This window comes from Clinocottus analis, unplaced genomic scaffold, assembly GCF_023055335.1.
Source record: "Clinocottus analis isolate CAN_PGR_092001 unplaced genomic scaffold, fCliAna1.0.p SCAF_22, whole genome shotgun sequence".
Taxonomy (NCBI): Eukaryota; Metazoa; Chordata; class Actinopteri; order Perciformes; family Cottidae; genus Clinocottus; species Clinocottus analis.
The window spans coordinates 210,352-236,084 of NW_027175954.1; the positions used below are offsets into that span (position 1 = coordinate 210,352).

The 25,733-nt window shown below is 42.0% G+C and overlaps 2 protein-coding genes across 5 annotated transcripts; both read right to left on the reverse strand.

Annotated features, from left to right (window-relative positions):
* Positions 1-11,700: 11,700 nt before the first annotated feature.
* LOC137792909 (uncharacterized) lies at positions 11,701-15,087 on the reverse strand. Of its 2 annotated transcripts, none has more exons than XM_068588715.1 (2): positions 15,032-15,087; positions 11,701-12,141 (listed from the first exon to the last, which is right to left on the reverse strand). In XM_068588715.1, the coding sequence occupies exon 2, from the start codon at positions 12,129-12,131 to the stop codon at positions 11,967-11,969; it is 165 nt and encodes a 54-aa protein (XP_068444816.1). In that variant the 5' UTR covers positions 12,132-12,141; positions 15,032-15,087; the 3' UTR covers positions 11,701-11,966. The 2 variants fall into 2 exon arrangements, with proteins under 2 accessions (XP_068444816.1, XP_068444815.1); XM_068588714.1 differs by lacking the exon at positions 15,032-15,087 and adding an exon at positions 13,453-13,593.
* A 2,281-nt stretch (positions 15,088-17,368) lies between these two features.
* Positions 17,369-21,349, reverse strand: LOC137792878 (NLR family CARD domain-containing protein 3-like). 3 transcript variants are annotated; one of them, XM_068588670.1, is made up of 7 exons: positions 21,169-21,236; positions 19,795-21,082; positions 19,270-19,743; positions 18,698-18,871; positions 18,256-18,429; positions 18,093-18,139; positions 17,369-17,940 (listed from the first exon to the last, which is right to left on the reverse strand). In XM_068588670.1, exons 1-7 carry the CDS (start codon positions 21,203-21,205, stop codon positions 17,369-17,371), a joined length of 2,766 nt encoding a protein of 921 aa, XP_068444771.1. In that variant the 5' UTR covers positions 21,206-21,236. The 3 variants fall into 3 exon arrangements, with proteins under 3 accessions (XP_068444771.1, XP_068444772.1, XP_068444770.1); XM_068588671.1 differs by having other exon boundaries at positions 19,270-21,059; positions 21,155-21,349; XM_068588669.1 differs by having other exon boundaries at positions 19,270-21,082.
* Positions 21,350-25,733: the final 4,384 nt, after the last annotated feature.

A 25,733-nucleotide genomic window follows, 5' to 3' on the forward strand; every position in this document is an offset into this window, starting at 1 on the left:
TCAGAAAGAACCAATCATCTCCAATTGATCCTGTAAATTTAATAGATTTATATGAGTTTTATGAATTTAACCTTTAAAAAAAACAGACAAGACAAGACTGAGTGATTTGCTTTATGAAACTGTAAATCACAGCTTGTTTTATGAAGATGAAAAAAAGCCCCAAACTGCTGTATTTGGATGCATTGAACTTCATAAGTAATATATAAGTGAAACATTTGGTACATGAAAGAATTCAAATGTCACTAATGTTTTTTTTGATAACTTATGACACTATACTATAACTTATTTGCAATGATATACTATGACTTTTTTTTTTACGACTTTTTAATGACATACTTCATGACTTATGATGCTATGACTTATATCTTGTAACATTTTTAGGACTAACAAAACAATTTTTCAATTGCATACAATACTAAAAGCCTATTTGACAGTGGATGAAGATGTGCTAAAAACACTACTCAAACTTTATATTTATAACGCTGTAAAAAAAACAGAGTATTTCCCCTCGTGGTCCTGTAACGACACACGTTCATGTCCGGACGTCGAGCGCTGAGCTTCCTGTGAGGTCACAGCTTTTCCTCCCAGACATTTGCGGTCTCATCCACGATGTTACGCATGTGTTCGCTTCAGCTCGCTGCTCATTTGACCCAGACACACACCTCGCCTCACGGAGGTGTTTACCGGAGGCGGAGAACAGAAGTCACTTTGTCTCCCGTCTATCTTTAAATCCAACACACACACACACACAGACAGACACACACTCTGTCTTCTGCAGACATGTGAGGGTGTTTATAAAGATCTGCAGCGTTAGAGATCGTCCCTCGCAGATAAACAACGTGGGATATTTTTGGGAATAATTTGCTTTTTCCCCTGCAGGAATTTCTGCCCCCCGATACCCAAACGTTCATCTTAACAAGATGAACCGCAACCCAAGTGTTCCAGTGTGGTCGCTGCAGAGCGAGGGCGGGGGGGGTTTGTTCATGCACATGCTTTCTGAAGTTCTGCAAACTTTGTGCCTTTCAAATGTGAATCCAAAAGAAAAATGCAAAGAAAGTCCCTCGTCAGTGGATGAGTGGGCGGGTTTCCGATCATTTCGACGTCTTTGTGGCCGTTTGTGTGAGTTTTCCTTGGTGTCAATCATCCCTCCTCCCCGTTTGTAAAGTCCTCTCCTCCTCGGCCGTCATGGTCCAGAGCACAACTTCCACTCTCAGACTGTCTCTTCCTTTTTTTTTTACATTTCTTTGAAGAAAAATATGATAATAATCTAATTCAAATGGGAAAAAAGTACAAATTGAGACAATTTTTGCAGGTTTTAGCCAATTTAGTTGAGTTTTACATTGTGATCCATCACAGAAAGCATTTAATTAGTTTGATTCAAATACAGCAGAGAATGAGGGTTGAACTGAAGTGTGTGCATCGAGTCACAACATCCTGATGATGTATTTTTAACGACAAAGTATTCCCTGCTAATGTTTCTATTGATGCCGGAGTTGGAGGTGTTCGCTAAATCCCAAATTACGAAATGCCGTTCGACAGATAAACAACATACAAGACGTCGAACTGATCTCAGAGGCTCGTTGGTAGTGGAGGAAAGGTCAGAGGTCACCAAAATAAATCATGGGCAGCATCTTCAGCATGCAAAAGCAAGACGGTCGTCAAATAAATAAGTTTTCTGCTGTAAGTTTAAAGTCTTTTTAAGTGAATTCAAATCAGTGGCTGTCTGGAAAACACATGTGCTCATATTCAATTCAATTCAGTTTTATTTATATGGCTCAAAATCACAAATACAACTCGGAGGGCTTTACAATCTGTACACATGACATCCCTGTCCCGGGACCTCACGTAGGATGAGGAAAAACTCCCCAAATAAAGATCGTAAAAACCCTTTTCACAGGGAAAAAAGGGGTAGAAACCTGAGGGAGAGCAACAGAGGAGGATCCTCTTCAGGATGGACAGAAGCAACAGATGTCATGTGACCAGAAGGAGCAACAAAACGGATTTACGGGACCAAAGTATTCCTGTAATGAGTAGTATACGCATGGATCAACATCCAAATAACCACAACCCATGTCAGCAGAGGGAAGTAGAGAGGAGGGGCGTCAGCAGGGCGGGACAAATACGAGCACGACAGCACGACAGCACTGGTTTGAGTCTGGAACAAGAAGCCGGCCATCAGTAGCTTCTGGCTCTCAGAAAGAACGTCATGGTGAGACGCAGAGTTCGTAAAAAAAAAAAAAGAAAAAACAACGAGCTGGTCCTCGCGTTCACGATTCTGTTCAAGCCACCAAACTCACAGCGTCCTCTTCGTAGTCACACTTTCTTTGTCGGGTGGTTGTTTTTTTAATGATCCGAGTCCTGAAATCTGAACCTCCGCTCTCTCTCTCGCTGCTTCAAAGCCGGCGGCGGCGCGGCGGAGCTAACGCGGTCGTTAGGATCACCGAGGCCTCCGCCTCCGCTAATCCGTCTGAGAAACCCGAGTCCGCCTCCGCAACACGGAGAGCAGAGCCGATGCCGCGAGTCTCCCCCCCCACCCCTCCCCGCCCCGCAGAGCAAGGCACTAAACGCCGCCGAAAGGGGGGGGTCGGGGGTTCGATGCCCGCTGTGACCGCCTGCGCTAACAGCGCGAACAGATGTGGAGCTGTAAGGTTTTCAAACCCCCCCGAGAGGATCGATTCAAAGTTCAACTCTCAGTCTGGTCGTTATGGATGTTGTAATTTAAGAACTCAGTGTTTTCACAAATTGCCCTGTAAGGGGTGTGGTTGAAGTGTGTGTGTGTGTGTGTCTGTGTGTGTCTGTGTCTGTGTGTGTGTGTGTGTGTGTGTGGCGGTATGACTCAGCTGTGCAGAAACAGTTGTGGGAACTTGAGTTTGGAGACAGCGAAGCGGGGAAAGGGACTGACGTCAACTCCCTCGGTGCCGAACACAGAGGAGTAAAAGAAACGACGGCGATTCAGGATCCCGTCACGACTCCTGACATGTTTTATTGTCCCTCTCTTGTTCTCTTTCTGTTTCTGTCCACTCTGTTTTTAAAAAAGAAGAAAGAAGGGCCAACATCTTGACTCAATTTCTCACAATCAAATCTGCAGACAAAAAAAAGAAAGAAGGGTCGGCACAAAGACGCTCGTTCTCTCAGAAATAAAAACCTCCCAGAGGTCAAACCAACTGAAATCATTACTATTATTAAATCTACTACATCCACTGTTGCTGTTATTCATGGTTAACTTCTTCATCATGCCAACGACTCACTATATAAATAACGTCGGTCATATCCATTGAATTGAATGTGTAACTCTGTTGTGTTGTTCTATTGTGCGTCTGTCCATCCTGGTAGAATGAATATTCCTCTGTTGCTCTGCCGCAGCGTTAAAGTTTTTTTGGGGGGGGGGAGGGGCGAGGGGAGTTTTACCTGAACCGATGTGAAGGTCAAAGGGCAGAGGATGTCGTGTGTGTTCATATGTATGAAGCCCATTGTGAGGCAAATTTGAAATTTGAGGTTTTGAGATGTACAAAATACATTGAAATGTGTCCGAAGCAGCGAATATCCAGCTGTCAGGTGTTAAAAATAAAGAAGATGGCGCGAGATATCTGGATATTTTCAGTTTCTTGGATTTTTTTGCCAGTTTTAAACCTCTTGTCAACTTCATGTTTAGTTTTTCTCCCCCCTTTCTTTTTTTACTTTGTTTTATTTGATCATTTTAATCAAAATATCTATCGTATTTTGTCTTTCTATTTCCTACGTAAGGGGTAAGAAGTTTAATTATTGAAGATTAAGGTATCTTCAAAAGTATTTTTTTGGTACTCAATCGAAGACATTTCAAACCACACAACATTCCTGGATGATGGCAGGTGTGGCATGAAGTGTGTGTGTGCACTTAAATGTTGAAATAGCATTAATTCACCATTTCCGTCTCTCTACTTGATGTACAAAACAAGACATCAGATGTTCTTTCATTCCTGTGTTTAGAGTTTGAATTTAAAAGGTCTCCAAAGAAGTTGAAGAGAATCAACGACAGACAAAAGGGAACGTTCAAAAATAAAGTTGTGAGTCTAAAGTCGCGAGTCTAAAATTCAAAATTCTGCAAAACTTGAAGCTCAACACGACAGAAGCTTTGCTTCAGCGCGGCCGCGTCTTCAGCCCAAAAATACTCGTGTTGATTATAACTCACAACCCTTTAGTTCAACTGTTCTTGTGTTGGCTTGTAAACACTTAAACAATAAAGTTTTAAAATATCTTACAAAGGAAAGTCTGGACTGCTCGTCAAACTTGAAACAATAAAGCTCCGATTCAGTTCTACAGAAAAAGCGGTTTTACGTTTTTTTTTACTTTGTTGTGAAAGTCTCCCAGGGTGTGTAGTTAGTTTGAAAGGAAACACAAACGCACACACACACACACACACACACACACACACACATACACACACGCGCCTCCCAAGAACCATCTGGCTTTATAAATTGTGACTCAGTGTTTCCCATGAAGTCCGCCCGTCAGCAGAGACAGAGGGATGCTGGGATATCGTTTGAAGTCACCGCTCATGTGCACCTTTTGTTACCGACGCTATTCAAAGTTCCTCGAGGCGCTTACACACACTGACACACACACACACACACACACACACAGAATGCAGCTTTAACATGTGAAGACTTCTATACAACCAGAGGAGTCGCCCCCTGGGGGTCAGGAGAGAGAATGCAGCTTTAACGCGTGAAGCATAGACTTCTATACAACCAGAGGAGTCGCCCCCTGGTGGTCAGGAGAGAGAATGCAGCTTTAACACGTGAAGCACAGACTTCCATACAACCAGAGGAGTCGCCCTCTGGTGGTCGGGAGAGAGAATGCAGCTTTAACACATGAAGCATAGACTTCTATACAACCAGAGGAGTCGCCCCCTGGTGGTCAGGAGAGAGAATGCAGCTTTAACACGTGAAGCATAGACTTCTATACAACCAGAGGAGTCGCCCCCTGGTGGTCAGGAGAGAGAATGCAGCTTTAACACGTGAAGCATAGACTTCTATACAACCAGAGGAGTCGCCCCCTGGTGGTCAGGAGAGAGAATGCAGCTTTAACACGTGAAGCATAGACTTCCATACAACCAGAGGAGTCGCCCTCTGGTGGTCGGGAGAGAGAATGCAGCTTTAACACATGAAGCATAGACTTCTATACAACCAAATGAGTCGCCCTCTGGTGGTCAGGAGAGAGAATGCAGCTTTAACACATGAAGCATAGACTTCTATACAACCAGAGGATGCGCCCCCTGGTGGTCAGGAGAGAGAATGCAGCTTTAACACATGAAGCATAGACTTCTATACAACCAGAGGATGCGCCCCCTGGTGGTCAGGAGAGAGAATGCAGCTTTAACACATGAAGCATAGACTTCTATACAACCAGAGGAGTCGCCCCCTGGTGGTCAGGAGAGAGAATGCAGCTTTAACACATGAAGCATAGACTTCTATACAACCAGAGGAGTCCCGAAGGGGTCACTAGTGGCACTTTAGACTTTTATTCTTAATCTAATTATTTGCACTCTTCATATTTCTAATGATAACTACATAGTTTCTCCAGTGAGACTCATTAAAATTCCTAATAATCAGAATTTGAGTGTCGAGGCCAACAGTTTTTCTCCAGCTGACCTGAAGCCACATCATCAAACTCTGGATCCAAACCCACAGCAGAGCCCAACGTACATACCATGAATTCTCATCCCAGAGTGTGTGTGCTCATAAGTGTGTGTGTGTGTGTGTAATGAAGTTTGGGGAGCGTAATGACTACCACATGCTGCTGTGTGCCGACCTGAGTGTTTGTGTCGAGAGTTTGTTTCCAGTCTGACTCACGAGATAATGGCTGCGTTTTTTTGAAGCGTGCGCATCAGCGAAGCCCCACGGTGACGACCAGAGCAGTTTGAAACTTCGGCAGCTGAACAATATTGTAAAAACATTCTGGTAAACTGACGATATGGCGCTCGCTCTCATGAAATTGAACCGGTCCGGTTTGGGTGGTCTGTTGTTTCTAGAGAGAGGGAGGGGGGGGGGGTTCAGCCTGGTTCACTGTACCCGAACGGACCAGCGGGTCGCGCTGACAGGAAAAGTACCGCTTAGGAAGCCGTTGGTCCGCTTTGGTTTTTGGGTTGAACATCTTGTGGCGTTCCTCACCGGCCGCAGGGATCCGTGAAAAAAAAAAAAAAAAACGGGGAAGAAATCCCCGTGGGAGCAGTGGGACCGCGAGCCCGCCGAGCCGCGACACGCACAACACACACCAACGCACAACACACACCGACGATCCCCCGCGGCGGAAATGTAAATGAGTTTGACACCGAAATGCATCGTCTTGGCAGGAAAAAAACCAACGCGGTTTTATGAATGAGTTGTGGGTTTACAAACAAAAAAAAAAAAAGGCGAGATGGGGGGGAGTTAACTGGTAAGGTTGGGATCAAAGTCACGAAATGAAAATTAGCATCACAAGCTCAGCGCGAGGTCCGGCGGGAAGCCGGGTGGTCCGGTGGTTTGACAAACCCAGAAATTATGACCAAAAAAATGTCGGCGAGTACAAGATGTCCGTCATCGGCGGGTCCAGTCATGACATGCATGTTGTTGGTCATCAAATAGCTGCATCGGTAAGCACGATGTCATTCCTCATTCAACATGTCAATCATAAGTAAAGGGCCGGAGGATTATTCAATCTGCCAATTTATGGACTATGAATGGAATCATATGGTAATGAAATCACACAGTGAGGATATTGAGATACACAATTACATTTTCTAAAGTGCTAAAAAAAAAAAGAGCAAATGTTTCTCAGGAAACATGAATTGACTTCTGGGAAAGTTCCTGGTTTAGTCAAATTGAATTATTGCCCTAATCTGATTATTCTGTTTTTGTTCAGTGTTTGGCTGGAAATCTATTCATTTGGTTCTCCGTGAGTTCAAACTGTTCTGCTCAATTTGTAGTTGCGTTTTTTAATTAGATGAGAAAATAATTTTCATTTGTAAAGTATTGGATTCACACAGGACCAAACAAACATGTATATATTGATATATATTATTATTGAGATATGAAATTAGATGCATTTGAGTTGTTTTCTTTATTTTTTTGTACTAAGCTAACAGTTTCTAGTTTCTAGTTTCTGCTTCTGGTGTTTGTGCTATGCTAACAGTTTTCCACTGCTTCTAGTCTTTGTGCTAAGATAGACTAACTGTCCCAGTACTTCTATTTTTTGTGCTAAGCTAACAGTTTCCCACTGTTTCTAGTCTTTGTGCTGAGCTAGGCTAACAGTTTTCCACTGCTTCTAGTCTTTGTGCTAAGCTAGGCTAACAGTCTGCAACTAATTCCAGTTTTTGTGCTTAGCTAACAGTTTCCCACTGTTCCTATTCTTTGTGCTAAGCTAGGCTAAACTCGTGACCACCTACAGTGGACACACACAGATAAAAACTGATTTAAATGTTTTCCGGAGAAGAATGTTGCTTTAAGTTGCTTTAAATATCAATAAAATAGGAAATAAAATAAAAAACTGTTGAACTGCAAAAGAACAGTTTTTTTTTTACAGTGAGACAGTAAATTACAGAATTAAACATATTTAATGCCACCTAAGGTCAAACTGTACTTCCATGGAGCTTTTTATTCAACTAATAATCAAAAGAAAACCTCCATGAGAAAACCAAATAACATATTTCAGGCCGCTGCATGAGACCACAGGGAAGGGGAGCGCTGCAGGAATGTGGACAAGAAAGAAGAACGATGGACCCAAAATGATTTAAAGCTGCTCTTAAATTACACCATAATAATGGTTCATTATTCAGCTGTGTGTGTGTCTGTGTGTGTGTGTTCCTGACTAAAACTAACGCACCCTCCTCGTCGTATCTGAGAGGCCAAACCAAGCGATCAATATCAAATTAAAACGGCAAACACCAAGAGGCCGAGCGCTCCATCGGGAGTTCGGTCCAAGAGGAACATTTGGTTTGTGAATTCAGAGAAAAACAAAAGAAATCAGTCTAAATTTGTTTTATAGAAGAAACAAAAAAACTTCTCAGAGCCCAAAATTAGATGTTTAATTGTCCAAAATACTGATATGTTTCATTTATCAACATGAAAGCAGCAAAATATCACATAGAGGAAACTGGAACCAGGTTATTATTTTGATATTTTTGCTTGAAATTATTATTAGGATACTTAATTATCAAGAGGATTTCCAGTTAATTCTTCCCTTTGCATCCTAGCAGGGAGTTAAAAGAGACGATTGATACCTTCATGTCTGCACGGTAAATATGAAGCCACAGTGGGTTAGCTTAGCTTTAGCATAAAGGCGGGAAACGGCCGGCCTGGTCCGAAGCAAAAACGTTCAGCTTCCCAGCATCTGTAAATATAAGTGATTAACATTAACACACTTTTGTTGCCGTTGGTGTGCTGAGAGATGTTCTTTGATAGAAGTAAACTCTAAAGAAAATAAATGTGTAGTTTGAAACTCGATCTGTTCACCTTCCTTGTTTGAGGAGTCAGAAGAGAAATGGCGGCTCTCGTCCTGAACGCTCCGTTACTGCCGGTTATTCTGTCGGGAAGTAAAAGGATCTGGTGAAAGCGACAATAAAGTCTAAAAAAAAGAAGAAAAAAAGGCTGAGAAACATTCAACTTAAGCCGATAAAAGTCATAAAAGTCAAAACAGCCCCAACAAACCTAATAAAAAGTGGGAAGAATTCAAACAAAAGCCGAGCGAAAGCAAAAGCCAAAGATGACAAAAGGAAAGAAACCACAAGAAACAATGCTTTCAGAAGCTTTTAAACAGAGGAAGGTCTGCTGCTTCCTTCATCTTCCTCATCTTCCTCTTCCTCTTCGCTTCCTCGAGCGAGGTTCAAGCTTCAAAAACAGTTATTATTAAACAATTTTATGGGAAAACCTTTTAAATAAAGTAAATCATGGGTCACAATACAAAGGCTACAAATCCAGAAGTCAGGTCAAATGTGTTGTTGTTTTTTATTGAATCTGTGCTTTAAAAGAGAATCTAAATAAATGTGCGGTGGTGGAGGAAAAGGGAACCATGTTCGGTTTGTCACACGGCAGAAATACAAAGTTGGACTTCGTGGCAGGAAAAGAAGTGGAGGGAAACATCTCTGACCTGCTGCCGAGGGGTCGAGAGAGTGAATATGGAGCAGCAAAGGTCAAAGGTCACCCAGGATGTGAGCTGAGGAGCAGAGACCTGGAGCTCACTGAGGGGCTCCTGGTGGACAGGTAAGGAACTGCAACGACGACACACTAACGTCTCTTCCTGCATGTGGTGCATTCAGGTACCGTCAAGTCATAACAATGTCCAAACGTGTGACCTCGTTGTGTGACTGCTGAAGCCTCATTTTATGTCGTGTTTTTGCAGAAAAAGACCGACAGCGTGAGGGACGGCAGGTTCCATGGAGTTTACGACCTTTCATTTTCACGAGGAGTACACATTTGTGTGTTTTTGTTGTTTGTTTTTTGTAGTTGCATTCCTTTTTGCGGACGCCAATATCCTGATAGATGGTTTGCGTGTGCCGGCGGGCATCAGGAGACTGAATGAAGGGATTGGTACAGAGATTATATCTAAATGAAATTATGAAGAGTATCACTATGGTATCAATATATAAATACAGACAATTATATTGAATTGTATATATATGTGTAGCACTTTATCACAAGAACTGATCTGCTTGGCGGCCACCGTGAGGAACAGAGAACAGCAGAAGCGGCTGAACCTTTCCAGGTCAAACCAGCTTTTGGTCGATCAAACCAGTGAAACACGACATAAATCCACATCGTCTGGCTCTGAGTCGAAGGAATCCGCAGTATCTTAACGTCCTCGACCTCCGACCTCCAGCGGGCCCGGAGCAGACGGCGACATCACCGCCGGATGTTCGTGGGAACCTGCGAGTGTTCGTTACCTCAATCTAGATAAAGGAGGAAGAGGAGGAGGAGGAAGAGGAGGAGGAGGAGGAGGAGGAGGAGGAGGAGGAGGAGAAGGAGGACCAGGAAGAGGAAGACAAGGAGGAGCTGATGTGCTTCTGGAGGACGCTGAGATCTTCAAGTCAAAGGGTCACTTTTCCCCAAATTAGGAAAAAATAAATAATAACAATAATTTCCTATCAATCCAGGTCGTTCATATGAACATACTATGAACGCATGTTTTATTTCTATTTCTTTGATATATTTATATTGCTAAGAACTTTCAGAAACACACGTTATTCATGTTGTTGGTCTTTGGTGCTTTAATACATATTTATGTACACACACTCGTCTTTTCACGTTCTTTCCCTTTAACGGTTCAGCTCCTTGTTCTTAGTTCTCACGTCTTTTTCTCTCAGAAACTTTGCCAAACTCGTACTTAGCCAATAATTCCCGACTGAGGTTTTTTTTCTTTCGATTGCTGCCTCTTTCGTCTTCATGTCGCTGCATGTCTTTTTTTAATCCGTCTCAGCAGCACTCGCAGTCTCGTAGAAATCCAATAAAACATCACCAAAAAAAAAAAGCAAAAACAGAACCGGCCTCACACATCACGTCTCTGAACATTACGCAGATCTCCCGAGTGGGACGACGCTCCTCCATCGATCCACAACAACATGAAGGAAGCGGGAAAAAAGCGTGGCGGAAGCACGCGGAGGCGCGCACGTCTGCAGGCGTGGAGGACGATCCATGACCGAGACCGTGTCTCTGGAGGCCGGCCGGCGGCGACAACGAGTCCTTTAAATCCGATTCAGCGAAACTTTAAGATGTAATTACGGAAACCTCGTTATGGTATCGATTGGGGAAAAAATACAACGCTGAATGCAGAAAAGTTTAACCAGCTTCTTGCTGACTGCACGGCTCTGTGCTCCAGAGGATGAGCCGTATAGACTTTTTCATCTCGAGGCCCAGGAAACGTTTTCACGTAATCTACTCGACGGTTTTGTTCCAGTTTTTGGCTCAGACGTTCGTGGATGAATCCAGATTATCTTCAGGTTCCAAATGTGATCCAGAGGATCCAGAACCTGAGCTGTAAGAGTCGTCTTGGATCAGGTTGACACTTTTGAGTTGGGCCTTCAGCGGAGACGCAGCCTCCTTCTCCCTGGAAGCCGATCCGCAGAAAACAAAGTGACACGCTGAATTTCACGATTAGATTCTTGAGTTTTTAGGTGTTTTTCATTCCTCTCCTCTCCCTCACAGCCCAGTTGTTTCAGCCATTCGTCTCAGCCACGTCCATGATGTGATGACATCTCCAAACAAACCCGTGTGGCTTCATTCTCCTCACGGCGGAGGAGGAACAGCAGATTAAGTGGCATCTCGATGACGTTAGACTTTAAAATGGGAAAGTCTGCGCTAAAGTTCAAAAGGTGACTTAAGTCATATATTTTTGCCCACTTTGATCCCTCAGGACGTTGTTTTCCTCCTTCACATCGTCACTGAGGTTACAGGTTGAAAGACGACATGAAAGAGATTCAACGTAACTGGAAATAACCAGAAAATGTTTGATAAAATACATCTTACTGGAAGCCGTTTCAAGTTTTTAAGGAATTTCAAGGTACATTATGTAAGATAATTACAGTATCTTAAATCTCAGTTACACACACACACACACACACACAACCGTCTTGCTGCCACAAATACTCTCTAGGCGAGAGCACCGAATGTGGATGAATCCGCCGCTGAAAATAGTCCCAAACAAGTGAGCTTTGATGCACACACAACTGTATTTGATACTTTCGATCATTTTATTGGTTTATTGATTGATTTACAGTAAATCACAACTCACCCACCAGCCATTAAATCAAACGGAGAAGAAAACACACGAAAAAAAGGCCAAAAAGCAGCTTTTTCAAACTGCATTTTTACGATTCATAATTTAAAATTCTAAGTGGTTCGTTCATCTGAGAGAGTTCATCAACGGTCGAGTCGGTCGTGGTCCTCCGCTGTGTGTAAAACACACACACAAGCTGTGTGTAGAACACACACAAAAGCCGTGTTTGGTGATGAAGAGCGTCAGTCCACTCGTCCCTCGGCCGGCTTCTCTTTGAGCGCCGCGGCCTCGGAGCGCACGGCGCCCTTCATGGCCGTCTGCATCAGCCAGGTGGCCAGGTGGATGCTGACGAACGCGCCGCCGGCCGCCCACAGCCAGTTCCTCCTGAGCCAGCTGTGGGGCTTCATTCCGACGCCCCTGCACAGACACACACACACACACACACACACACACACACAACTTGATTTATACACGCAGGTCAAAGCAGCAGGGTTCATGCAGGCTTTTCCAGGCCTTTGAGGCACATTTTCATGAGCACACATTCTCTAAAACGTCCCGTTCATGCAGGAAATATCAGGATAAGAGGACGGAGGCCGCCTTTTATTTACAGTTTAACACGAGGAAGATCTCACAGAGCAAACAACGCTGCCTTAGAAAGAGAAATAAACTATATATTTGGAGCCCAAGAGCGTGCAGAAGACAGAACAACGATGACACGGCCTTCATATAGCCCCTTTTCTTTCCTCTTATTAGAAATTACATTTTCTTTTTTAATAGTTGTAATTTTATTTTATCTTTTTTTTCCATTCACTCTCCCTATTTTGTTTAGTTTTTTCTTACTCTGTGGTATTTTTTATGAATATTTTAATGACATTTGCAGCTACAGGATGAGGTCTTTGAGCCTTTTTTGTCCCACCAATAATCACCGAGGAAAAGTGTGCATTTGTTTTTAAGCCTCTGGTCCACATTCATATTTATTTATGAGCCTGAAGAAGAAGAAAAAAGGACCCTGGGTTACATGGTTGCAGGTTGAGTCTTCGGTCTCTGCTGCAAACACTCGATCCCTCTCAGGAAACCTGAATCGCTGTTAATGTTCAGACGTCTGATCTACGCGTCCGTCCACACGAGCTGCTTCATGATCGCTTGCTTCACGGTCGTCGGGGGTCGACGGCTGGCAGCGAGTTCATCTGGACCCCGAGCAAAATTTGCCGCCGGATTTTTTAGGCTTCTCAGCCTTCGACGTGGCGAAAGTGTGCGACTTCACGGACCAGTGAGGGGCAGATGTTTGTGTTGTTTACATAGATGTGGAGGTTATTCAGTCTCAAAACACTTTTTCTGAAATTGTTTATGCCACAAACTCTTTGTCTGACCTCAAAGTTAAAGTGTGAAACTAACTCGTCGACAAGAGTCTATACATTACATTGTTTTTTAGGAAAATCCTCCTCATGCCGCCTTTAAAGACAAAAAAACGTTTGTTTGTAATTTGAGTGAACACTGTTTCAACACAATATTTAACTTGTTGTGTAAAACCTGCAATCAATTTGTATTAATAGAGAGAATATATTTTTATCCCCCATGTGCCTCAGCATACAGTGGAGGAAGAGTAATCTTGGAGTAGCATCTAGTGGACAGAAGAGGAACTGCAGATGAACACACCACGGTGGTGGTTGATTATCTGAGCGCAGGAGCCAGCTGCGGGCGCTGCAGGGTCCAAACACAGTTCAATACCTCCGAGTGGGTTACTTGCTCTCGGCAGCAGCGGGCCTAGCGGCACTGGGGGAAACGTGAGCCACGATGCCGGGCTCAGGAATGTACTCCTCTCTGGTTTGGTGCAGTTGTGGGATTTGCTTCATGTTGTACCAGCCCAAGTGGATCAGCCCCAGACTCGGTAGAATCACGAGCAGCACTTTGTAGTTCTGCCAGAACGCCCGCAGACCCATGACAGACTGGCACCGAGCTAAGGGAACATAAACAAGGACGAACGTCATCTCTCTCGTTCGTATAGAAAATAGATCTGATCCTATCGGTGAGCATTTACCCGAGAATATTACGATGTGAAAAAGGGATGCAAAAGAAAAAAAGGAGATGAGATACAGCGATTTCACTTTGTTGTCATTCTATTGTCTTCATTTTATTTCATTCTGATCGCACACTCGTCGAGTTTTTAGAGCTGAAACGATTCATTCATTCATTAAAACAAACTAATCAGAATTAGTTTTCATTCAACTTGTATTTTTCTTGCATATAAAACAAAGCCTCTCCAATGTAACAATGCACTGCTTTCCTCTTTCATTTAATTTGTTTGTATATGATTGCAAACTGAATTTGAGTCTTTGGACAGAAAATGTCACCCTCTGTAAAATTTTCTGGGTTTTTATAAGAGCATTGATCCAATTAACTGCTGGTGAGAATACTTGTTATAGGTTGTAAACTGATTACGTTTTAGTTCGGGACTTTTGATCAGACAATAGACAAGACAAATACATAATTTGTCTTGAATAGCTTAATTTGTCAATTAAGCTATTCATTCCTCAAATTAATTTCACTAATTTGTTGAACTGTAATGTGTTATGCTGACAGGTGTTTCTGTTATTTTGCCCCATTAATACCAATGAGACACAGAAAAACAGCACAAACTACAAACTGAACATTAAAACCTTCACAAAGGAAGATTTACTGCAGGACTGTTGCATCTGTGGTGGAATGAAGTTTAGTAGATTTACTCAAGTGCAGTACTTAGGAAACATGTAATACTTTATCTGAGTATTTCCATGTATTGCCATAACATATACTGTACTGTTTACCTCGCTATATTCACCTGACAGTTTTGGTTGCTACTCTATTTATAAACATTACTTCAACAGTTAATTCCTGCTTTTAAATGAATGTATAAGTACTACTAATAGTTATGTCCAACACTTACAAAGGTCCATTTGTGTACATTTTCACGCACCTTTACTGACGTAACCTTCAACGCAGACATGTTACTCGTAACAGAGTACTTTTACTTCAATAAATGATCTCAATACTTCCTCCACCTCTAGCATACAAATGCATTAACTAGGTGCACCTAATAAACTGCACATTACAAAGTCCTGGCTGCATAAACTAGCTAGCTAGCGTTAGCTTCATCCTGTCATTTAATAAAACACCAAAACAAACTAAACGATGACTCTCTGTTATCCAACGTGCTAACAGTTGTATTACGAAGTAAACTGACTGTCTGTTAGACTCGTCGGTTGTCTGTAAACTCAGCTGAAAGGCATCAATCCAAACTTAAACCAAACACTTCAGTTGAAAAACGAACCTGTGTGATGATATAATTGTCGCTCTCACCTTCAGAGATCAGCTGCTTCTCCGGTTAGGAGCGTGGTGTCCAGATAAAGGTGTCCGACGAGCTGCCTGAATAATTGATTAGCGGCGTTCAAAGGGTTAACTATTCTCAAGCCATGTTATTAAACATAAAACATTAATTATTACATATTATTTATCATACATGAGACACTTGATGACATATTAACTCAAACAAAGCCTAAAATGAGTTGGTGAGTTTGTGACGTTATACAGTCAGGCATCAGCGAAGACGGCTGTAACGGTCACGTGACTTTACAGTTTTTGGAGGATTTTTCCGATGGATTTTATCATTATATATTATTTCTATGATTGACCAAAGCTTCAGTCAAGGTTCAGTGTTGAATGTACATTTACTTAAATGTATTATTAAGTATATGGACTTTACTTGAGTATTTAAACTATATGTAACTTTATATATTTATAACAGACTGATGCTAGTTGGCAGATCACCTGCCACCTACTATTTGGTACAAATATATATAAAATAAAAATTTAAAAAAGTGTTTCTGGAGGGGATGTGTTATTGGAGTCTGGGCTGACTTTTTGTGTTACCCAAAAGCATCTAGTGGTACTTACTATTTATTAAGCCAAAGGGTAAATAAAACAAATGATAAAATACTCTTTTATTCAGTGAAGGCCTTCAGTAAAGGCGGCTCGCTGTTGTGGACGACACGCTGGTAAGAATCACTAAATGAATCTGTACCTTCTATCGCTCTCATTGAAATAACAGTCAAAATAAAACTTTTTTCCCTCCCTTCACATTCCATTGCTTTTTGACCTGTCTGGTTTTAAAGGTTTATGTAGTTGTTAAAATGTTTCAGGGGGATATTCAATCAGATGAAGAACTCAATCATATTTTTTAAAAAGTGTTTTATTGAAAGGTATTGGTCAGACAATCTTCTCAGAGAAAAACAAACATGGAAAAGAGTACACACATCACAGTTGTCTCATGTCATGGTTTGTGAAAATACAACTTGTGAAATACAAAAATACATTTAGAAGTTTAAAAAAAAATGAAAAAAGAATCTGTATCAAAATATTTTTTTTTTTAAAAACATTTTTTTTCTCTTCTGTAAAATGTGTTTGAAACTCAAGGAACTTGTAACTATACTCCACTCAAATATTGACAGTAATGAAGCTAAATACTTTATGTAATAAGAAGTTATTCAGCATCAAACACTCTTTGGTTCTTATAGACATATAGAGATTATAATTTATCATAATTTATGTAACTTATTATCCTTACAAGGAATTTTTAGCTGACCTTCCTTCAGCAAACCACTTAGTGGACCTCTTCACATTCAGTCGAGACTTACTTGGTGGAAGCAGATTTATGGCTAATTTATTGCCTTGAAAATGTAATGCATGTATTCTACGTGACATCCATTGAAAAATTACAGACTAAAAAAGTACTTAAAATAACAAGTAAAATCACAATAGGAGACACAAACATTGAGGAATCAAACCAGAACCCAAACCGGGATAAAGAGGCTCAGTAAATGTGTTGGAGGTGAAACTCTGACTCACAGTAAATGATTCAATGTGACACATTACGGCGACAAAATGGGACTTTCTTGATGTGAAAAAAATGACCTTTTAGAATTAAAAAAAAACATGTGAGTGACACAGCACAATTCAACAGCATCAAAATATTATTTGTTGCTCGACTATCATGAATATATTTGGGCCTTTCTATTGGCCAAATGCATTGTGGGTAGTTTTAGGTCAGAAACCTTCTTGTAGGATCCTGCTGCATGATGTGTACAAGCAATCTGACCGGGACACTGCTCCTAAAACCTGAATGAACAGCTCACACTCCTCTGCTGTCTGTCGGCATCCTTTAATATATTATAGAGTGAGCGGATATGCTACTAATGACCCAGGAAAGTGCTTGGAGTATAAATAGCATGGGTGAATATACAAACACCACGTTAATCATTTAGATATATTATTGGTGTGTTATAGGTCTAATACAAAAGAGTCATAGCCCAAGTACAACAATATAATTTTTTTTTTTTTAAATCACAAAAAGGAGAATTCACGAGACGGCTCTTTTTTTTTTAATTACTCATAGAAAGTTGCACAACTGTACAACTCAAGTGAGGATTCCTTTGGTCTACTGGTCCAGTGTTACACTAGAGGAAATAAGAAATGAAACATTGCAGCGTCACCACCCTCAAGCTATTTGGCCTTAATATCAGTCGGTGAGGTGCAAGCATAAAAAAAAAAATAAAAATAAAAAAAAAAATCGGACCTGCTAACCACTGAGCCGCGGCAAGCTATGTGAGCGCTATGTGAGCGCAGGAGGAGACTCTCCCTCCTGCAGTGAACACAGGGACACCGAGGTACCAGGCAACCAGAAACCAAACCCGGGATAAAGAGGCTCAGTGAACGTGGTGCTGAAGGTGTGGAGGTGGATCAGCGTGTCGGGGGAGACTCTGTAGAAGGACAGAGTGCCAGCAGGCCAGTCCACATACACTCCTACTCTGTGAGAGACAGAGGAGGAAGAGGCGTGATGGAGGTCTGTACTAATTTCATTGTGACTGACAGAGTAACCATCGACATCGGAGCAAAAAAGACACCAGGACTGATCATTCCCTCCAAACCGGCAGGCATTGATTTTCCCTTTCCTCTTGATTCCTTTGTAAGTCACCGCTATATCAATCCTTCTACTCCACTCGACCTCCCAGTAACAGCGACCAGTCAGACCCTCGGTACACATCACCTGATACCAGTAGTCGAACCTCTCTGGTTGATCAGGACACGGCTGCTCCTCTCGCCCATGTGACACCGTCCGGTTGTAGTTAGACAGTTTGAGGTGTCTGTTTGCTGTGTTTGAGTCCAGTGTGGGTTCACGGGCATCTGATGGAGAGAACAAGACACAATGCAGGATATCATCTAACACACCTGATGGGTTTATCTGTTGCTTCATTAACAGATCAAATAAATAGATCGAATCATAATGACTCATCTTTTTAAATCTTCTTACACAATCAAAGTGAACACACACTTACACTTCCTCAGACCGGGTCTCAGCCACTGCTCTCCACTGTGTTCCACTCTGGAGGAAGAACAAAGTCAGAATGAGCCCTCAGGAGCTTCCTCATCAATGAACATCAGACTTGAGACAGTCCTGTACTCATCAGTGTGACAGTGAGCCAGGTTGTCTGTCCATACCTGAGTGTTTCCAGTTTCCAGAGCGGATCCTCCAGTCCATCAGACAGCAGCTTCATTCCTGAATCTCCTGGATGGTTGTAGCTCAGGTCCAGCTCTCTCAGGTGGGAGGGGTTGGATCTCAGAGCTGAGGCCAGAGAGGTAAAGCCTTCATCTGTGATCAGACAGCCAGACAGCCTAGAGAGGCCGACACAGAATAATATTTAATTGTTTGCTGCTGGCTGGTAATGGGCAGTGGGTTCATCTAAGCCTGTAGTTGAAAACAGCGGCCTGCTGCTGCTAGAAAAAAAGTCGCAGATTAGAGCGGTGAAAGGCGCTTCAGCGGTTGGAGGAGGTGTTGAAGCAAAATCATATGTTTCCCTTTGCAGGAAACTTTCTGGAAGGTCAAGAATCAAACCATATTTAAATGCATATTGGTTTAGCAAAAAAAAAAAAAAAAACTGACCCGAGAGACTCCAGTGTGCAGTGAGGACTCTCCAGTCCAACAGAGAGCAGCTTCACTCCTGAATCCTGCAGGTTGTTGTTACTCAGGTCCAGTTCTCTCAGACTACAGGACTGGGAGCTGAGAAGTGACGACAGAGCTTCACAGCTTCTCTCTGACAGATTACAGCCACTCAGCCTGAAGGACAGTCAGTGACAGAGCATCTCATATGAAAAACACATCACATGTATATGGTTGCCTTTACACGAGACGAACAATCAAGCACAGGGATCTCGAGGAAAGAGACCATCTATCGAATGATTAGTGTTTTTTATTGTGTATATTACTGTGATTTACCAGCTATTAATACAACAATAAAAAGTATGGTCATTCCTCTGTTATCCCAATGACAAATTCATAAAGGAACTACCTATAATATGACAAGACGTTTATATAATCTCATGGCTGCCATAATCTGTGAAGGTACAATAAAACTGAAGAAAGAATCAAAGGGGATTTTTCAACTGATAAACCAATCAAATGTTGCAACAATCAGTTGATAAAGACACTCATTTAGCCATCACGTTTACACTTACAGAGCTTTGTTGGAGGATTTGGCCAAAGGCAGCAGCCTCAGAAGAACTTCCTCTGAAGCAGAGTATTTCTTCAGGTCAAACACGTCCAGATCGTTCTCTGAGGACAGCAGGATGAAGCCCAGAGCTGACCACTGAGCAGGAGACAGTCTATCCGTGGAGAGACTTCCTGAACTCAGGTACTGCTGGATCTCCTCCACGAGAGAACGATCATTCAGTTCATTCAGACAGTGGAACAGATTGATGCTTCTCTCCGTCGACTGATTCTCACTGATCTTCTTCTTGATGTACTCGACTGTTTCCTGATCGGTCGCTGAGCTTCTTCCTGTCTGCGTCATCAGACCTTGAAGGAGGGTCTGATTGGTCTGCAGAGAAAGACCCAGGAGGAAGCGGAGGAACAAGTCCAGGTGTCCGTTTGGACTCTTCAAGGCCATGTCCACAGCACAATGGTAGAGATGCGTTGGTTCAGGTTTTTTTCTGATGAGAAACATCCACCGCCACCACCAGGAGATGGTTTCCTCTTGTGACAGCAGGTTGACACCAGAGTTGATGAAGGTCAAATGGACATGAAGAGCCGCCAGAAACTCCTGAACACTCAGATGGACGAAGCAGAACACTTTGTCCTGGTACAGTCCGCTCTCCTCCTTAAAGATCTGTGTGAAGACTCCTGTGTACACCGAGGCCGCTCTGATAGGGATGCCACACTCCTTCAGGTCGGATTCGTAGAAGATCAGGTTGCCTTTCTGCAGCTGCTCAAACGCCAGTTTCCCCAGAGACACAATCATCTCCCTGTTTTGCAGACTCCAGTGTGGATCCGACTCAGCTCCTCCATCATACTTCATGTACTTCAGTTTGGTCTGAACCACCAGGAAGTGGGTGTACATCTCAGTCAGGGTCTTGGGCAGCTCTCCTTCCTTTCTGGTCTTCAACACGTCCTCCAGAACTGTAGCAGTGATCCAGCAGAAGACCGGGATGTGGCACATGATGTGGATGCTTCGTGATGTCTTGATGTGGGAGACAATTTCGTTGGACTGCCCCGGATCACTGAATCTCTTCTCGAAGTAGTCCACCTTCTGTGGGTCGGTGAACCCTCTGACCTCGGTGACCATGTCTACCCAGTGGGGAGGGATCAGATCGGCTGCAGCAGGTCGTGTGGTTATCCAGAGGCGAGCACCAGGAAGCAGTTCCCCCCTGATGAGGCTCGTCAGCAGCACATCCACCGAGGTGGACTGTGTGATGTCAGTCAGGATCTCGTTGTTCTGGAAGTCCAGAGGATGCCGACACTCGTCCAGACCGTCGAAGATGAAGACGACCGGGAACTCCTCAAACTGGCAGAGCTCCACTTCCTTGGTTTCGCTAAAGAAGTGCCGGACAAGCTCCACCAAGCTGTACTTCTTCTCCTTCAGCACATTCAGCTCTCTGAACGTGAATGGAAACGTGAGATGGACGTCCTGGTTGGCTTTGCCTTCAGCCCAGTCCAGGGAGAACTTCTGTGTCAAGACCGTTTTCCCAATTCCAGCCACTCCCTTTGTCATCATTGTTCTGACTCGGCATGGTCTTCCAGGTCCGGGTTTGAAGAGGTCTTCACACCTGATGGTTCTTTCTGGTCGGTCTGGTTTCCTAGACGTCGTTTCGATCTGCCTGACCTCGTGTTCGTCGTTGACCCCGGAGGCCCCTCCCTCTGTAATGTAGAGCTCAGTGTACATCTGATTCAGAAGAGTTGGATTTCCTGCTTTTGCGATGCCCTCAAACACACACTGGAACTTGTTCTGCAGGTTGGATTTGAGTCGACTTTGACAAACCGCAGCAACAGTTCCTGGATTAACGCACAACAAATGAGATTAATCACTGGATGTTCATGTAATTGTCAGGAAAGTGGAGTGTGGAAATAAAAAACCTTACGGCTCTGCAGACAGTCAGCCAGCTCCTCCTGCTTCATTGTCTTCAGGAAGTGCAGCGTGAGCTTCAGACACGCCTCTCGGTTGCTCCTCCTCTTCTGTTCCTCTTCACCACCCAACACCTCCTCATCCTCACTCTTTAGGCATTCTGGGTAACTAAGGCTCAGCATATTTTGGAACGCTTTCAGCTCGCTCTTCACGAAGGTGGCAAGGTTTTCCTGCAGAGTCTGGAAAAGGAAGAAAAAGGTTTTATTGTATTTGGAGTTGAGGTCAAAAAGTTGTTGTTGGACATCTACGCACCCTAAATATGGAGTCCAAATCCTTTGGAAGAAACTTGACGGACTGCACACTGGGAACTTGCTGGAAACTGCAAAAAAAAAACAATATGCAAATCACGAAGTCTACAGGGAATAACAACAATAGCCGCAAGATGCGATGACGCTAGTGTTGAAGTTGAATCTACTTTCAAACTTTTCCCAAAAAAAAAAATCTGCCCTCTTGAATGTGAGAGGAGAGCTGCAGAATAACAAACTCATCTGGTTTAACTTCCACTTACCAGTCTTCATCAAAGTGCTGATCGTCTGCGAAGGCAATGGGATGGATCATGGACCGTTTGATGGACACATCGTCTGGTAAGGCGGAGTCCGGCCCTTGAGGGACACTGACAGAAACAAAGAGAAACACCATCACACCTCTCAAACCTTTAGCTATACATGTTCATGAATGACTGATTGAGTTTTATTGGAGCAACATTAGCGTCAGAGTATGATCATCCAGTTGGGAACATAAAAGAAAGTTCATAATATTCGCTCGTTAAACTGGTAACATTATTATTTGGAGCCGGCCTCAAGTGGCCATTTGAGGAACTGCTGTTTTTTTTGCCTCAACTGCATTGGTTTCACTTTGCAGCACCAGACGTCGCCTCTTTAACATGACAAGAGGACACAACATGATGTCATGCGAACGTGGCGGACTCACAGTGTCTCTGTAGGAAACGCCAGAGGTGGCAACATGGACTTGATGGACACGCAGCTGGCTTCAGGTCCGGGAGAGTCCGGTCTCCTCCGCTGCTCTGGACTTCAACAACACAACACACACGGAGATCTGACTGTGAGTAATGTCGGTGGAGTGAATCCCTGACACGGAGAAGAGTCCCGGACATTTAGAGATCCTCGTCTCACCTTTGAGCTTTCGTGGGCCAGTCGGGTTCCTCACAGGTTTTAGAGACGACTCCCTCCACCGTCTGCTGGCACGTACTCATAGCGGAGCCCTGCGGCGTCACAAAAAACACAACAAGATGCTGTCAGCGGTCACATATTATTATTCATCATCATTCCTGTCACTGACGGCGACCTCTGGATTCAACTTTGAGGGATCAGTGAAGAACACGACAGCTGAACTTCTGGTATTATGCTTTTTTCTTCTTCATGGATCCAGGAATTTAAAAATGTAAAAAGAAACTACAAGACAATTTTTTGGATTATTTTATATTTATGTTTTATTTATTATTAAGCTGTTGTATAACTGGTTAGTATCTTAATTACTCAAAATAAAAATGGCTATCACATTTTCAGTTTCAACGACCATTAAAAAAAAGTTATTTGTTCCCATTTGTATAAAAATAAGTGTGTTTTACCTTTATGAAATTAGTTGACCACGTTGATTTTGTAATACCAACCACCAAAATAATTTAGCCTGACATGAAAAAACTAAACCAGACTAACTTAAAAAAAATAAAAAAAGAATAGTTGTGGGATATTTGAGGACAATAAATAAATGTATTAAATACATTTTTATTGTAATGTAATTTCATTAATTAATTATTTATTATTAATATAATTAATTTTACATTTTAATTTAATTATAATGTAATTAAAATTAATTACATTTTTATTTAAATGTATTATTTAATAAATAAATACATTTGAGGAAAATAAAAATTAATAAAAACGTCATAAAAAAGTAATAAAATCCTCATGAAAAGACAACATTCAGCAGCTGTGGTTAGCATGTTTGATAAATAGCATCATTATAAAGTTTGAGGCAGAGAACAAACAGATGGTGCAGTTCCGCTCTTCCTCCGCTAGATGGACTCAGCTAAATGAAATGTAATAATAATGTAATAAAGCTCTTTACACAAAGCGCCTCCACGCAGCTGCGCGGTCACCATCACGTCACGTTGGTAACTTCATCACAAACAAATAAACAAGCGTCACCAGCGTCTCAAAATCTTCTTTGTTTTTCCTGCAAACAACCACAAGAGCCGAGCACATTCAAACACTTTTAAAGTTTTGTGTCAAACTGGAACCAAGCAGTCAGATTACACGAGTCATTATGAGAAGATTAAAATCATCATAATAATAATAATAATAATAATAATAATAATAATAATAATAATAATATATTCGACGTGGACAAAATGATTTTTTAACATATATTCACCTTTTCTTTTTAGTCTGGAAGGAGGAAATCTATTTGTGTCACGACGAGAGCGAAAGTGAAAGTTACACGGGGCGAAAGTTAAATCTGTTAATAATCAACATAAATATTAATTTAACGAATTTCAACATCTTCAACCGAACTTTATACAGAGAGGCTATGATAAACCATCCAACGAGGATTAAGTACGACGTTAACCCCGATTAAAAAAAAAAAAGGTACCGTTTGAGGTTTCTATGAGTCACGTGAACTAACATCAACGTTAACTCAACATCTTTACCAAATAAAACAGATATTAACCGGTTAAAACACCTTGTTACCTCTTCAACTGCAGATGTTAAGACGCATAAACCTTTTACTTTACCTTCACGGGACGGACGTTGATGTTTCCGCCACTTGTTTGCACACTAACTACCTTAATTACGGCTTTCCTTGTCTTGGCTCTACTTTGAGACCGGGATCCTTTCAAAATAAATCACCGTAGACCAAACGGTAAATACCAGAATAAAAGCCATCGAGGCAATAACACTGGAATACAAAACTTAACTATTAGTGTGTGATTCACAAAGATGGATCTAAAAAATTATATTTTCTGAATTTATTTTATTTTTGTAGGTCAGTGTTACATTATACAATATGAAAACGTTTTTAAATTTTAAGTTAATTTTGACATTTCCAGTTACTTTCAATCCCCTTAAAAAGGCTTCATTCACTGTTCATCTGATGTGTATCTTAATTAAATCTGATATGCATCACTTAATTTGAGTAATTAAGATGCGTTTCAAACAATCACTGATCATTTTGACTTTAACTATATGAAGAAAAAAAACCATGTAGCAACATTTAATTATCAATATACACAACAATGTCAACAATTTGATTCTGATGAAAATGTCACTGACATATAAACATGAAGTATTTAGATGGCGTTAGTGTAGAGATAAGTTTACAGTCATTTGAACGGAGTCAAAAGAGTTCGTAAGCTTCTCATCATGTATCCACAAAGGCATCTAAATAAAGAGCTGAAAGCATAAAAAGAAAACCCAACGCTCTTACCTTAAGGTTCAATATCAGAACGTGTCGGCTACGTAAAAAGGCCGGTCCCTCTGGAGTCGAGCGGCTGCATCAAGTTAAGAAAGTTTACAAGAAATGAAGAAGGAAGGAATGAAGTCAGGATGTGACCGATGAAGAAGTCACATATTTGTGCTTGTTCCTCTTTTGTCATGTGAGTTCCAGTAAATATTCAACAGGAATCCACACAACTTGTCATGGGTTGAGTTTTGTTTCCTGTTTTATTTTGTAGTCTTGTGTCCCCTGCGTCTCTGCACTTCCTGCCCTGGTGATTGTCTGTCTACCTGGTTCCTGATTGTGTGTTCCCTGCACCTGTGCTGCCCTCATTGTGTCCACCTGTTGCTCGTTACCTCCCACTTGTATTTAAACCCCAGTTGTCGCTTGTCTCGTGGTCGGTTCGTTCTGTCACGGCAGAACGGAGGAAAGACCCAGATGCTAAAAACAGAAAAAAAAATAGACCAAAAACCGAAGACGAATGGGGTTTAAATACAAGAGGAGGTAACGAGCAACAGGTGGACACAATGAGGGCAGGAAGTGCAGAGACGCAGGGGACACAAGACTACAAAATAAAACAGGAAACAAAACTCAACCCATGACACAACTGCATGATGCGAATGAATCACAGTCAGCAAGTCCGTCAACAACGGAGTCAGAAAATGTTGGACTTCAGTGTAATAGCTGTTGGCAATACATAAGAAATACACACACATAAAGTTGTCTGATTTTTTTTTTTTAATGTGTGTTTGTTTATTAGAAAATGTGTCAGATACATTGAGAACAGACCAAAATAGAAGAAAAAACAAATTCGCAACAGCGTGATGAAAAACATGATCGTCACAAGACGACCATGTTCCTTTAAAAACAATATAAAACACAACCGTGCACAATAGAAAACAATAATACAGGTAAGTGATATTCTCTTTAAACCCAGATAACATTCAACAAAAAAGGGACGAAAAAATGGAAATTAAAAAGATAATGTCACTTTACTTGAGATGGCATTGCACACACACACACACACACACACACACACACACACACACACACACATATATATAT